At 44.0% G+C, this 11684-nt stretch overlaps 2 protein-coding genes across 3 annotated transcripts; one reads left to right on the forward strand and one right to left on the reverse strand.

The window, feature by feature from the left end:
- The first annotated feature begins 606 nt into the window (after positions 1–606).
- LOC123107220 (uncharacterized) lies at positions 607–4241 on the forward strand. The gene is made up of 7 exons (XM_044529220.1): positions 607–882; positions 1237–1384; positions 1486–1739; positions 1864–1947; positions 2041–2382; positions 2475–2549; positions 2631–4241. Exons 3-7 carry the CDS (start codon positions 1733–1735, stop codon positions 3800–3802), a joined length of 1680 nt encoding a protein of 559 aa, XP_044385155.1. The 5' UTR covers positions 607–882; positions 1237–1384; positions 1486–1732; the 3' UTR covers positions 3803–4241.
- Positions 4242–6868: 2627 nt separating this feature from the next.
- Positions 6869–11356, reverse strand: LOC123104121 (probable WRKY transcription factor 2). Of its 2 annotated transcripts, none has more exons than XM_044525872.1 (6): positions 10808–11356; positions 9599–10085; positions 8814–8954; positions 7978–8705; positions 7701–7898; positions 6869–7586 (listed from the first exon to the last, which is right to left on the reverse strand). In XM_044525872.1, exons 2-6 carry the CDS (start codon positions 10061–10063, stop codon positions 7085–7087), a joined length of 2034 nt encoding a protein of 677 aa, XP_044381807.1. In that variant the 5' UTR covers positions 10064–10085; positions 10808–11356; the 3' UTR covers positions 6869–7084. The 2 variants fall into 2 exon arrangements, with proteins under 2 accessions (XP_044381807.1, XP_044381808.1); XM_044525873.1 differs by lacking the exon at positions 10808–11356 and adding an exon at positions 10363–10796.
- Positions 11357–11684: the final 328 nt, after the last annotated feature.

Below are 11684 nucleotides of genomic sequence, written 5' to 3' on the forward strand. Positions count from 1 at the left end.
GTGCGCGCGCGGGGGGCGGTGTCGGCGCTGCGCGGGGAGCTGGAGCGGGGCGCGGCGTCCGGGTCCGGGTTCCCGCTGCCGCCGGGCGGCGGCTACTTCTTCATACACGGGCAGAGCGTGATGGACGAGGCGCGGTCGTTCGAGTGGCATGGCGTGGCCGCCGGCGACGAAGTCGTCGTCTTCGAGGGCTCCGTCACCAGAGCGCCGGCGTGCTGAACGGGCGCCTGGACTGGACTGCAAATCTGTTAGCGCGGGAAGCTTTTTTTTCAAACTAGAAGCTCTCTTGCATCAAACAACTTACCCAAGACGAAAAATCGTAACTTCAAACTACTGAGTAGGAGTATGTCATTATTTTTTAGGATAATTTTTTGAATTTTGAATCTACCTTCTTCTTGCATGTTTTGTCCACCAAATTACACAATGAATTCATTTGTAGCCGTCCACTTTATCAGATCGAACGGCCCACATTACCCGGATTCGCCACCCACCTATTCCCGCCAAAGGCTGAGAACTCAGACGCCTCTTCTGGAAAACTCTACAACCCACGCTCGCCTTCAGCAAATCGATTCCCTCCAAGGCTCCAGCAAACCAATTCCCCGCCAAGGCGCAACCTCGCTCACTTCACCACCACATACATATGCTCTGTATGAAATTTCTCTAGCGTGTACGTCACACACCGCGATCTCCGTCAGTTCATACCCGCCGTCCACGCCCCCAGTTCCTTCCAATCACGTCAACATCCAGATTGCAGCTCCGCCATCGTCTCCTTGCAAGCTTTGTCTTGGTTCGAATTTTCTTGCTGCCTGTTGAGTCCAGGTTCATGAGAGCTGGACGTCCTACTACAACCAGCTGACTATAGTGCCACCGACGGATTGACCACAAGTGAGCTATTCCTTCTCTAGGTGGCCCATCCTAATCTGTTCCTTTGGAATTCTGTGATGATTCTTTTGCGTGCGAATGTTACGCAAGTGATCCTTCTTGCTATCAATTATATGAAATACATATTCACTGGTCTGACTGTAGCTGTTGATTTTTCTGCTTTTCTTGCACGCAAGGTGTTTGTGCTTTTGTCCAAGCAGCTATCTGTTGGTAGACTATAAAAGGCAGTGCTATTCTGAACATAAAGCACATGTTCATTCTGTTCATGTCTCATATCCGTTGGCAAATTTGAGTATGCTTTAATTATTTTTCTCGGATTTGGCAAGCTAAAAATGGTCTAATGCTTATATACTGTAGGTTGTGGCTGAAAATACCTGGCTTATAACAATCAAGAATCAAAGTAATAACCGCTAGCCGTCCAGTAAAACCCAATAGATGGAAGGCCGAGTTCCTTTCAGAGATATTACAAATGTTCACTCGACGACTTCACCAAAAGGGAACCAACGTATGTTTTTTTATTACCGATATCTTCTTATTATTATCCTTATTGATCGCTTGCCTTGATATACTGTGTGTTTTTGTTTGTTTTGTTTGGTGGGGAAATAGTATCTGTGGTTGCAGAGCAGAATGATCCTTTAGCAGAAACCAAAAACGCTATGCAAATGAATTCTTCCCAGCGTAAGCGTTACCGCGGCCGGGATAGGTATTTGCAAATGACTCCATATCAGAGGGAAGCCTATCTGCAAAGGAATCGTGAGTATAAAAGAATGTGGCGTGAGTACAGTGCAAGTTGTAACAACACACAACCAGCACCACAACAGAAAATTTGAGAGCTACTAATAATAACCAATACATGACAGGTGACTGTTCTAATCAATAAAATATGCATTACAAATTTTATCAATGGCCGTTGAATGTTCGTTTATCTCATTATTTTTTATTATATGATGTATAATGATTGGGTAAACTGAACCTACATTACAGGAGAGGAAGTCATGGCCATTTCAAACTATGAGAGGCACGATTCAGTTTTTACTCAGCTAGGGTCTTCATCAAAAGGCAAGCAAGGTTGTATATATAATTAATTAAGAAATATCTACTATAAAATTTTATTTATTATATTTCATTACACTGCCGTTGACTATTTTTCCTTGAAAACAGTGGCAGAAAATGGTGGTTCTGAGACAAGCCGTCCAAAAGCTGGAACTCGGTTCACTATCAGTCCATCTGGCATATATTTATCATCAATATCCTCGGAAGAACAAGCTGCAAAATATGAATTGAAAAATGTAGGTCAGCGTAAGCGGCAACATTGCACCAATGTGTACTCACAACTGTCACATGACCAGGAAGAAACACACGTACAAGAGATTTGTGGCCCTAATAAAAGAAAGAGGTCAGAAAAAGAAAGTTGTAGTACCGCACGGGATCCTGGTAGAAATACCAACAACTTGCATGAAGACATCATTTATGTGCCCCAGGATTATTTTCCTGTCGTTCATGGTAATTTTAGTCATAAAAAACAATGATTTAATCTATATACAGCACATAACAAGTATTTCATCTATTTACAACTAGATATAATTTGTCAACAGATTATCTGGCAAATACCAAAGACAACATTGAGTGCGATGAAGTGGACGATGAAAGTCTTATGTATAATGGACCAGGTAAGCATTGACTGGTACTTTGCTCAATCATTCATATTTATTTGTAATACTTTACTAAAATATTACTTTAAAAAAATACAGGTCTTGACTTTGAATCATATCAAGAACCAAAGCATGTTACAAAATGTATACAAGCAGACCCATATGATCGTATATATCATAATGTGCCCAGTGGTCATCATTTTCTAGAGCGAGTGCCCAACTGTAGACATTGTAATGCGAAAAGGTTCCAATATGAGACACCAACTTTTTGTTGCATGAATGGAAAGGTGAAGATAGTAACCCCAGTGGTTCCTGACGATTTGCGTCAGCTCTACACGAGTCAGGATCCAAATGCAAAATACTTCCAAGATCATATACGGTACTTCAATTCTCATTTCTCTTTTACCTCTCTTGGTGTCATCTTGGACCAAAGGTTCTGCAATAGGAGGTCTGCAGTTTACACCTTTCGTGCACAGGGCCAAATTTATCACCGTATTGACCAGTTGGTTCCAAAAGAAGATGGCCCCAAGCATTTACAGTTATACTTCTATGACACGGATGCAGATTTGCAACAAAGATTTCTTCACTCGCCTAACTTAAACCAAATTCTCATCCGGAAGTTAGTAAATATACTTCCGGTGGTGAGGCATGGCACTAGAGCACAAATTACAGATGCTACACTAAAAAAGTCTTATCTTTGGCCAGACATAAGACATATCAAACTATGGCGCAATATGAGGGCATTGTTTGATCCATGGTTCTCTGATTTTCTCCTTAGAATTGGTAATGGTACAGAGGAATCAATTGGTCAAGAATACGTGCGCCTGCCTGAAGAAATTGTTATAGGTTACACATATGAAAAGGCCTCTGCTGGTAAGTTAATTGATGATATCTTCCCTTTAATGGACAAAAATGGAAACTCGCCATCTTATATTAGTGCACGTGCCATTCTTTCCACAAAGAATGAATATGTGGATGAGTTAAATGAAATGCTTATTGAGCGATTTCCTGGAGAAGAAAAGGTCTATTACAGTTTTGACTCGGTGGTTGATGATCCACATAATCACTATCAACCTGAGTTCCTAAATTCACTCACACCTAATGGCCTACCTCCGCATATTCTCAGATTGAAGATCAACTGCCCTGTTATTTTGATTCGCAATCTTGATCCTTCTAATGGTTTATGCAATGGTACAAGGCTTATTATTAAGGCATTTCAAGATAATGCTATTGATGCAGAAATTATTGGCGGACAATATGCTGGGAAGTGAGTGTTCCTTCCACGAATTCCTCTCTATCCTTCAGAGGATGATGTTCTCCGCTTCAAGTTTAAGAGAAAACAATTTCCAATTCGGCTTAGTTTTGCCATGACAATCAACAAAGCCCAGGGTCAAACCATCCAAAATGTTGGCATATATCTTCCTGAGCCGGTGTTTTCTCATGGACAACTCTATGTTGCTTTGTCTAGAGGCACATCAAGACAAACAACTAGAATACTTGCAAGGCCAAATAAGGAAATTGATCCATCAGGGAAAAGCACAAAAAATATTGTCTACAGGGATGTTTTGGTATAATCCATGTACATGTTGTGTACTGCAGTGTGATGTTTCTAATATGGTTGTATTCATGTAAATAGTATCCAGGAAAAATAATGTTAGATAGGGTTTCAGTCATTAGCTTGCCTTATGAAAATTGTAGGCCAAAAGATATGTTTACAGGGGTAATATTCTAGCATGTACAGTACTTAAATCTATAGATTTACCATTCTTCCTCAGTTAGCATATAACAGAAATCCAACAACATAAGTGAGCACATATCATTTTTTATGATAGCCATTGGGCTTCACAAGTATATGCAAGAAACATACATTTTTCAGTTTTAACATACAACAGAAATATTAAGTCAACAGAAGTAGGCATAGGGCAGTTTCCTTTCTTTTCTGAATAATCATACAGAATCAGAGTTACAAAGTCATTACAAGCCAACTCAACAATGGAGGGATATGCCCCATCCATGGATTACTAAATAATAATAGCGGAGGAGCCGTGGAAGCGTGAAGTGTGCCGGCAGCCTGCCGGCGTGTGCTGTTTGAGGCCGTGGCTGCCGGATTCAGGCGCCACCATAGCTGCTGATGACGATTGGGCTGGGCGAGGTGAGCAGCCAAGCACGATTGCCGGATGTCCGGGTCGTGCGCTTCCCCGACGCCCTCGCGGTCCTCGGGTCGGCGTTCGGCGGGTCGCGGGGCCAGAGACGGGAGGAGGGGCGGCGGCGCGGTGCTGCTCCGGTCGACAGTTTATTTTGAGAAGATTCTTTTCTTTTTCTCTAAGCTCAACATAGGGGCAGGGAACTGACCTGTGTTGACCCAGTGGCAAGCTTCCAGGTCCATATAGCCGAGTGTTACGCTCTTGACCCAAAACCACATTTTTTAGCCTAAGGCAGGACGCAAAAAGGTCGAGGGCCCCCCCTAAAAAAAGGTCGAGCGGCCTGTTAAAAAAACAGAAGGTCAATGAGCTGAACGGCCATTCTCATGAATTTTACAGTGATACGTACCCATTTTTTTGAAGTCCTAAATATTGGAATTTTTGCAGCAGACCTGAAATATTGGATATGCATGGTAGAATGCATTATATTCCATCTACGTCCAAGTTATGTGCAATGCATGCAGATGATTATTTTTTGAAGGTCGCCAAGAGGTTGCGAAGCTAAAACTCCATATAAAAAAGTGCTTCATTTCATTTAAAGTTTTCTTATCTGTATGAAAATTTTAGTTAACAACACACATGTGCAAAGCACGTGCCTTCGACTAGTACTTTTCGTCCTCGAACTTTTCCGAGAGTTTAGAAATCGTCCCTTAACTCTAATCCGGACAGTTTTCGCCCCTCAACTATCAAAACTGGATAGTTTTCGTCCCTCGTGCCGCTTCAGGCGGTTTTCATCCGACGTGAACAGTATACCGATGAACAGTAAATTCAAACAAATAGCAAAAAAAAACAAAAAGAATCTAAAATTTTATGGGATCAAAGTTCCTCGGGGGCGTAAGGTGTGTGCATATATTCATACTGTTTGGACATCCAGGTTCTCATGACAAAGAAAAAACTTCAAATATATATGTCGATGAACAGTAAAATTGAAAAAAAATAGAAAACAAATTCGAAAAAATATGAATTTTTTTGGCATCAAAGATGCATAGGTGTGCAAGGTGCGTGCAAATTTTCGTGCTCAAATGACATAAGAGGAGCTCTAGCCAAAAAAACAAAATAGTGCACTTTTTCAAAGTTTCTTTTCGAGCCAATTTTTTTTTTGCCACGAGCTCCCACAATGTCCAAACACCATGAAAAAATTTAGGCACCTTGAGCACCCGAGCATCTTAGATGTCAACAATTTTCATATTTTTTTGAATTTTTTTCTATTTTACTGTTCACCAACGTACATATTTATGGTTCTTCCTTTGTCACGAGCTCCTGGAATGTCCAAACAGTATGAAAAATTGCATGCACCTTGCGCCCCCGAGGAACTTTGATCCCGCAATTTTTCAGTTTTTTATTGTTTTTGCTACTTTTTCGAATTTACTGTTCATGTCGGACGAAAACCGCCCGAATCGGCACGAGGGACGAAAACTATCCGGTTTTGATAGTTGAGGGACAATAACTCTCCGGATTAAAGTTGAGGGACGATTTCTAAACTCTCAGAAGAGTTCGAGGATGAAAAATATACTTATCCCTTATTTTTTTATCCACTTCGGAAGATAAATGGTGATACTATTCAGCTGACGTCCACTGGAAAGGGATGGCAAATCAAACGTCTTTTATGTCAATTCATATTGTCACGAGAATGGCAAATTTAGCTAGCAAGCAGGGTAAACCCTTAAAAAAAACTAAACTAACGCGGATTTGCCATTCTCAACTAACAAAAACTGCCATGAAAAAGTTGCATTTACCATGCTCTCTAGCAAACGTTCGCGGGTTAAGCAGTCCAAGATAAAACGAACAAGGACACTCGTTGTCGCCGACTGGTTTTTCATCTTCCAGTTTCAGTCGTTGTCGCCGACCCACCCGCCGCCGCCGGCAAAACCACCGTCACACAGCCGGCCTCTAACCCACAGAGCGTTAGAATGGCAACCAATGTTTCTTTCAGAAGAGACCTACTCCGTCTGTTTCGAAATAAGTGCCGTGGTTTTATTTCAAATTTAGGATGGTTTGAACTAAAACCACGACACTTATTTTGTAACGGAAGGAGTACGAAAAAGCACCAGGTGTAGTAGTAGCACTTGACAACCATATGAGCTGCTGCTAACCCTCATAGCATGAGTGATTTTGATTGATTTAACCAATGCCCAATTGTCTTAGAAGCTATCCCTTTTCTTTCTGATTCCAAACAACTGAAAGACATGAGAACCGTCTCTGCATTCTTTGCTTACAAAAAATGCCCACAAGATAAAAGAAATGGAGTGACCAAGAAAAACTAGAACGAAGCTATGCATTGCTGTTGCAATTCTACCATGTATACAGGCAAGCCGGAGCACATCTATCTTTCCTTTCTTTGCATCCTATTATTTACATCTGGGGACCAAAGGGGGGCCTGCCCATCATCTGTTGGTAAGCCGATGACGCCGCAAACCCGGACTGCTGGTCTGGCTCCGCCTTCATCTGCCCTTCCTGCATCATGAGTCCCTGGTAGCCCTGCATCATTGACGGGTGACGAGCGGCGGGCATCGGCGGCATCGACATGCCTGGAGGGGCCATCCCGAAGTGGAAGTTGCCTGCCGCCCCCAGATGGCCTCTCGGCGGGAGGCCGAAGGAACCAAAGGGAGTCGCGCCACCAAACTGAGGATAGCTGCCTTGCGCTTGTTCTTGCCTGCGATGCGAGAGATTAGCCTGCGGCGCGGATGCTGTGGCACTGCCGGAACCGGAGCCCGCGTTCCCGCTATTTCTGGCTGCTGGAACTTCATGGTTGTGCTTTCCCTCGTATGTCGTGATCACGGATTTCAGATCGTGTGAAGCTCTCTCCACATGCTTGCGCACTGAACAGCCCTGGTGCGTGCATTTGTAGTAGCTCCTGCAGGTAAATAGGATGATGTTACATCTCAGGATGGATGAATACCAAGAGTCTCAAACATTACACAAAATGATCAACTTTTGAGTGAAAAAACATAAACCCCATTGAGCTGACCTTGGATTTGGGTTTCCTTTAACAACCTTCTGACCATACTTGCGCCAGCGATAACCATCGTCAAGGATGTCAACCTCACTTGTTGTCTGAACGACAACGCGAGGCTCCCGGACAGCTCTTGATGCTGCAGCCACCATGTCAATTGAACTTGTGGTGGTCGCAGTAGGAATGGTAACAGCAGCTAAAGCATCCAGTTTCCTGAAAATAACCAGGCTCATCAATGAATAGAAATATCATCATGGCTGTGTTAAGTGGTCAAGTGGAGGGGGACACCAACCTTCTTTTGGATTCAGTCTCATCTTCACCTACATCACAGTCTAAAGAAATGGTGCCTTGTGTTGCTCTATCAATCTCATTGGACAGCGTTGACGAGACATCAGCTGCATCTTGGGACTCCATGATAGATGTATCACCATATGCAGATACAGGAGGGCCAGCAGCTGGTCTTCCCTCGACACCTTGCATATCTTGAATGCACTCACTTTTACCATTTTCCCACAAAGATGCAGTGTTGAGCCCTGCGTGCGAACCAGGTTTCTCTAGAACATGGACTTGTTGATCATTGATTTGCGACAAAGGGATACCTGAGCGGCGGTTTGGAGGCGGCAAAGGGTGATTGTGAGAACTCTTGTAGACTATCTCTGTTATCTGACCATCTTGAGAGCGTTCCACCTTTTTCTTGACAGGGCAATCTGGGTGTGTGCACTTGTAATAGCTCCTTGGATGCTCACTGCTCTTCACTTGCTTCTGTCCATATTTTCTCCAGTTATATCCATCTTCAGCTGGGTTGCTATTTGTGGCAGAAGAGTATTCTTCATTTTGGTCTCCCTCGTCATCTTCCTGTTCCTCAGAAGAGTGATTATCACTGAACACAGAGTCAGACGTCTTCGGTTTGACAATTGTTTCGTCGGCACTGTCCTTGGCTGCAGTAAAGCTTGACTGAAGACTGGATCCTTGCTGATGAATATTTGACAACGACTGGTTTTGGTGGCAAACATTGTAACCCTGTATAACATTAGAAGAACAGGCATATAAATGCACAGAAAAGTGGGGCAATAAAAAGAAGTGAACAGTAGAATGCAAACAAAGGGTGCTAACAGTTAAGGATATTACCTTTTCCATATTTGAGTAGCTTGCTGGCCCAGAGTGGGGTTGGAAGGAGAAAACATCGTTACTGAACGTGCTATCTGGTGGCATTGTTGAGTTAGCCTCTGGAGCAACAAACAGTTTGCCAGTGGTTGGAGAAGGCTGTGCCTGCAACAGATCATAATCATATCAGCTACATTCGCATAGTGGATATCGTGTGGTAAGCACATATGCATTTGACCATTTATGAGTGTTGAATTAATTCATCGGCTTTGAAGTCAAAACGCAGAACCAAATTTGCAACTCTGTAAATTTCTAAACAGAGATCATTTTTTGAACAGTAATATTCTGAATGATAGGAATTAAATACGTTGTATTCACAAGTCTCTATACTGAAAAAACCATGTGCTACAGTACACATCAAATGCTTTCTGCAAAAACAAGACAATGATAAATGTTCTTATATATACTTCAGGAAAACTAAATGTCTGACAAATGGAACTTTCATGTGTTTACTGGTAATTGCTAACTCAAAGTATAGTTTACCACAACCTCAATCAATAGGTACTTCCGTTTTTATTCACACATGCACTGATCCATTTTTATCCGCACATACGCTAACTAAAGATTCATGATTAATTGTATCAAAAGCTGAAACGACAAGGAGGGGAATAGAGTGAACGCTCATGTCCAGCGGCCTTGTAAAAAAACAGACGGGCTTCCCTTGCCCGCCGGCCTATTAATCCCCAATGAAGGAAGTAATTATTGGTGGCATAGCACAATAGAAAACCAGTTATGAGAAGATGGCATACCATAGCATTGTAGAGAAACACCGGTGACTCAAGAAGAGTAGTTGGACTAAGACCAGGTGGAATTGCTATGGGTGATCGAATAACTGTGGATGAACCCACACGAGATGTATCAATCTTGGGGATACTGAAACCAGCTCTCGAAGCCCTGCGCTCGGCTAGAGATCCCTGTGGGTTTGATTTCTGATTAGCATTGAACGAATTTGGTTGCAGGGAAAAATCCTTTTGGGGTGTAGCTGTATCTGTAGCTGACTGAGTAGGCAGTTGCTCCCTGAAGCCCACAAGCTCTCCTCTCTTCTCTGATTGATCATGGGGTTTGTTGCTCACATGTTCGCCGAAAAAATTGGAGAATTGACCAGAGCCGAAGTCTTCATTCAAGAAGCTTGACATGAGCGTTCTCGGGCTGGGCGTCGGTGGCATGGCCATCCAGTCCTCCATGAGGGATCCACGATCGCTGGTGCCGGCCATGTGAGCAAGAAATCTTCCTCAGCTGAAACAACAAGGTTCACCACATTAGTACTGTCAAAACATTAGATGCTTGACTGTGAAATTAAGCAAAAGCTCCCTTTTCAGGATACTAGTACAACTTACAATAAATGCTGATCAGAATCACTAAGCACAGCAAATTACTCCAGATTCTAGGACATAAAGGGCAACCAATCATACATGTGCAGTACACACTATACAGACCAACACAATTCTATTTTTACAGGGCTACATTATGGCAACAGGTAGAGATGAACAAACAAATTCAGGGGGAGTGAAACCTTCATTAAACCACTGAACTCATATGGAAATGCTGTAAATTTTACAGGCATGGGCTCTGAATCGATGTACAAGAAAACAGAGGACAGATATTTGATATGCAATGGAGAATCCAACCCGCTGCTCGTCACGAACTGAATTCCCAGAGATGCAATTTCGATGTGAAATGGGAAGATTCCATAACTGAAATAAGAACCCTTTTTTCTGTTGAGAAAAACAGGGGGGCAGGAAATTTATGACTGAAATGGGTAGAATTTTGAAACCAAGATGCAAACTTTACAGGCAACCCGTCTCAGTAATTCATCAACAACTCCCGGGCAAGCAATTCCGGCGACGAATCAGCCGCACGGACGCAAGCGATAATAAGCACACAAACAAACCCGGCGGAATAAAGGCAGACAGAAAAGGAAGAAATGCCCAATCGGCGCCTCCTCGAGCGGGCGGTACCTCCGATACCGGACGATTGATCCTCCTTCTCTCCCCCAAAACAGAAGGCGGGCGGGCGGGCGGACGGATTGGGGAGAGAGGGCGGCAAGGCGGTCAGAACCTGGCTCAGATCATGTGCTCCCGCCGGCGACGGAGAAGGAACAATTCGGGCGAAACCGAAGGACCTAAAATTCCCCTGCAGAGACTGGCGAATTCCCCTCCCACCAACCAAGAAAGAAGGGAGGGAGCCGCCGCAAACGGGGGGAAACAAAGATCTTGCCGGGCGCAGACGGACGAGGGTAGGTCTGGAGCGACCGACTCCACTGGCCAAGAACAACTCCCCGGCCCCCGGGAAACGAGGAACACGCCGAAAGAACCAGAGGGGAGAGGGAAGGGGAGAGAGATTGTGGAGGCGCCCCGCCTCGATTCCCAGCCCCGCACCTGGGTTGGTTCTCCGGGTGCCGCTACTTTTTTTAAGGGGGTGGAGAAGAGCGAAAGGCGGTTTGACCAAGGAGAAGGCGAAGAAGAAGGTGGGGTGGGAGGATGATTCCGTTGCTGCCACTGCCCACTGGTGGGCTGGCTCTCTCCGCTCTGCTCCAACTGAACTCTAATTGGCAAAAGCTGTCCTCTCGCTCGGATTTTTGTTTGTTTTCTCTTCTGCTCTAAATGAGCAGAGTTACTCTGAATTTGTACGTACTGTAGTAGTGGTATATTGGCATGGATGGATGGATGGTCGTTGGTGAATGGCGTTTTATATAGTGGAGCCTTATTCTTTTGGTGCGGAGTTACTGGTTTTACCCTGCAATTAGTGGGAAACGGCCCCCTGCTTTCGCTGCAGCCTTGGCGACGGAACAAAGCGAGGGAGCGGCCGTTGCGTCAGCCATTTCTTGCGCAGCAT

The sequence above is a fragment of the Triticum aestivum genome, chromosome 5A (assembly GCF_018294505.1).
Source record: "Triticum aestivum cultivar Chinese Spring chromosome 5A, IWGSC CS RefSeq v2.1, whole genome shotgun sequence".
Lineage (NCBI taxonomy): Eukaryota > Viridiplantae > Streptophyta > Magnoliopsida > Poales > Poaceae > Triticum > Triticum aestivum.

Excerpts from the sequence above, each read along its gene's own strand:
- LOC123107220 (XM_044529220.1), top strand. Across the intron at positions 1,948-2,040 it reads TTCATCAAAAGGCAAGCAAG|TGGCAGAAAATGGTGGTTCT; the intron begins GTTGTATATATA and ends CCTTGAAAACAG. Across the intron at positions 2,550-2,630 it reads TCTTATGTATAATGGACCAG|GTCTTGACTTTGAATCATAT; the intron begins GTAAGCATTGAC and ends AAAAAAATACAG.
- LOC123104121 (XM_044525872.1), bottom strand. The coding sequence starts at position 10,063 with ATGGCCGGCACCAGCGATCGTGGATCCCTCATGGAGGACTGGATGGCC. Across the intron at positions 8,706-8,813 it reads GCTACTCAAATATGGAAAAG|GGTTACAATGTTTGCCACCA; the intron begins GTAATATCCTTA and ends AATGTTATACAG. Across the intron at positions 7,587-7,700 it reads AAAGGAAACCCAAATCCAAG|GAGCTACTACAAATGCACGC; the intron begins GTCAGCTCAATG and ends ATTTACCTGCAG.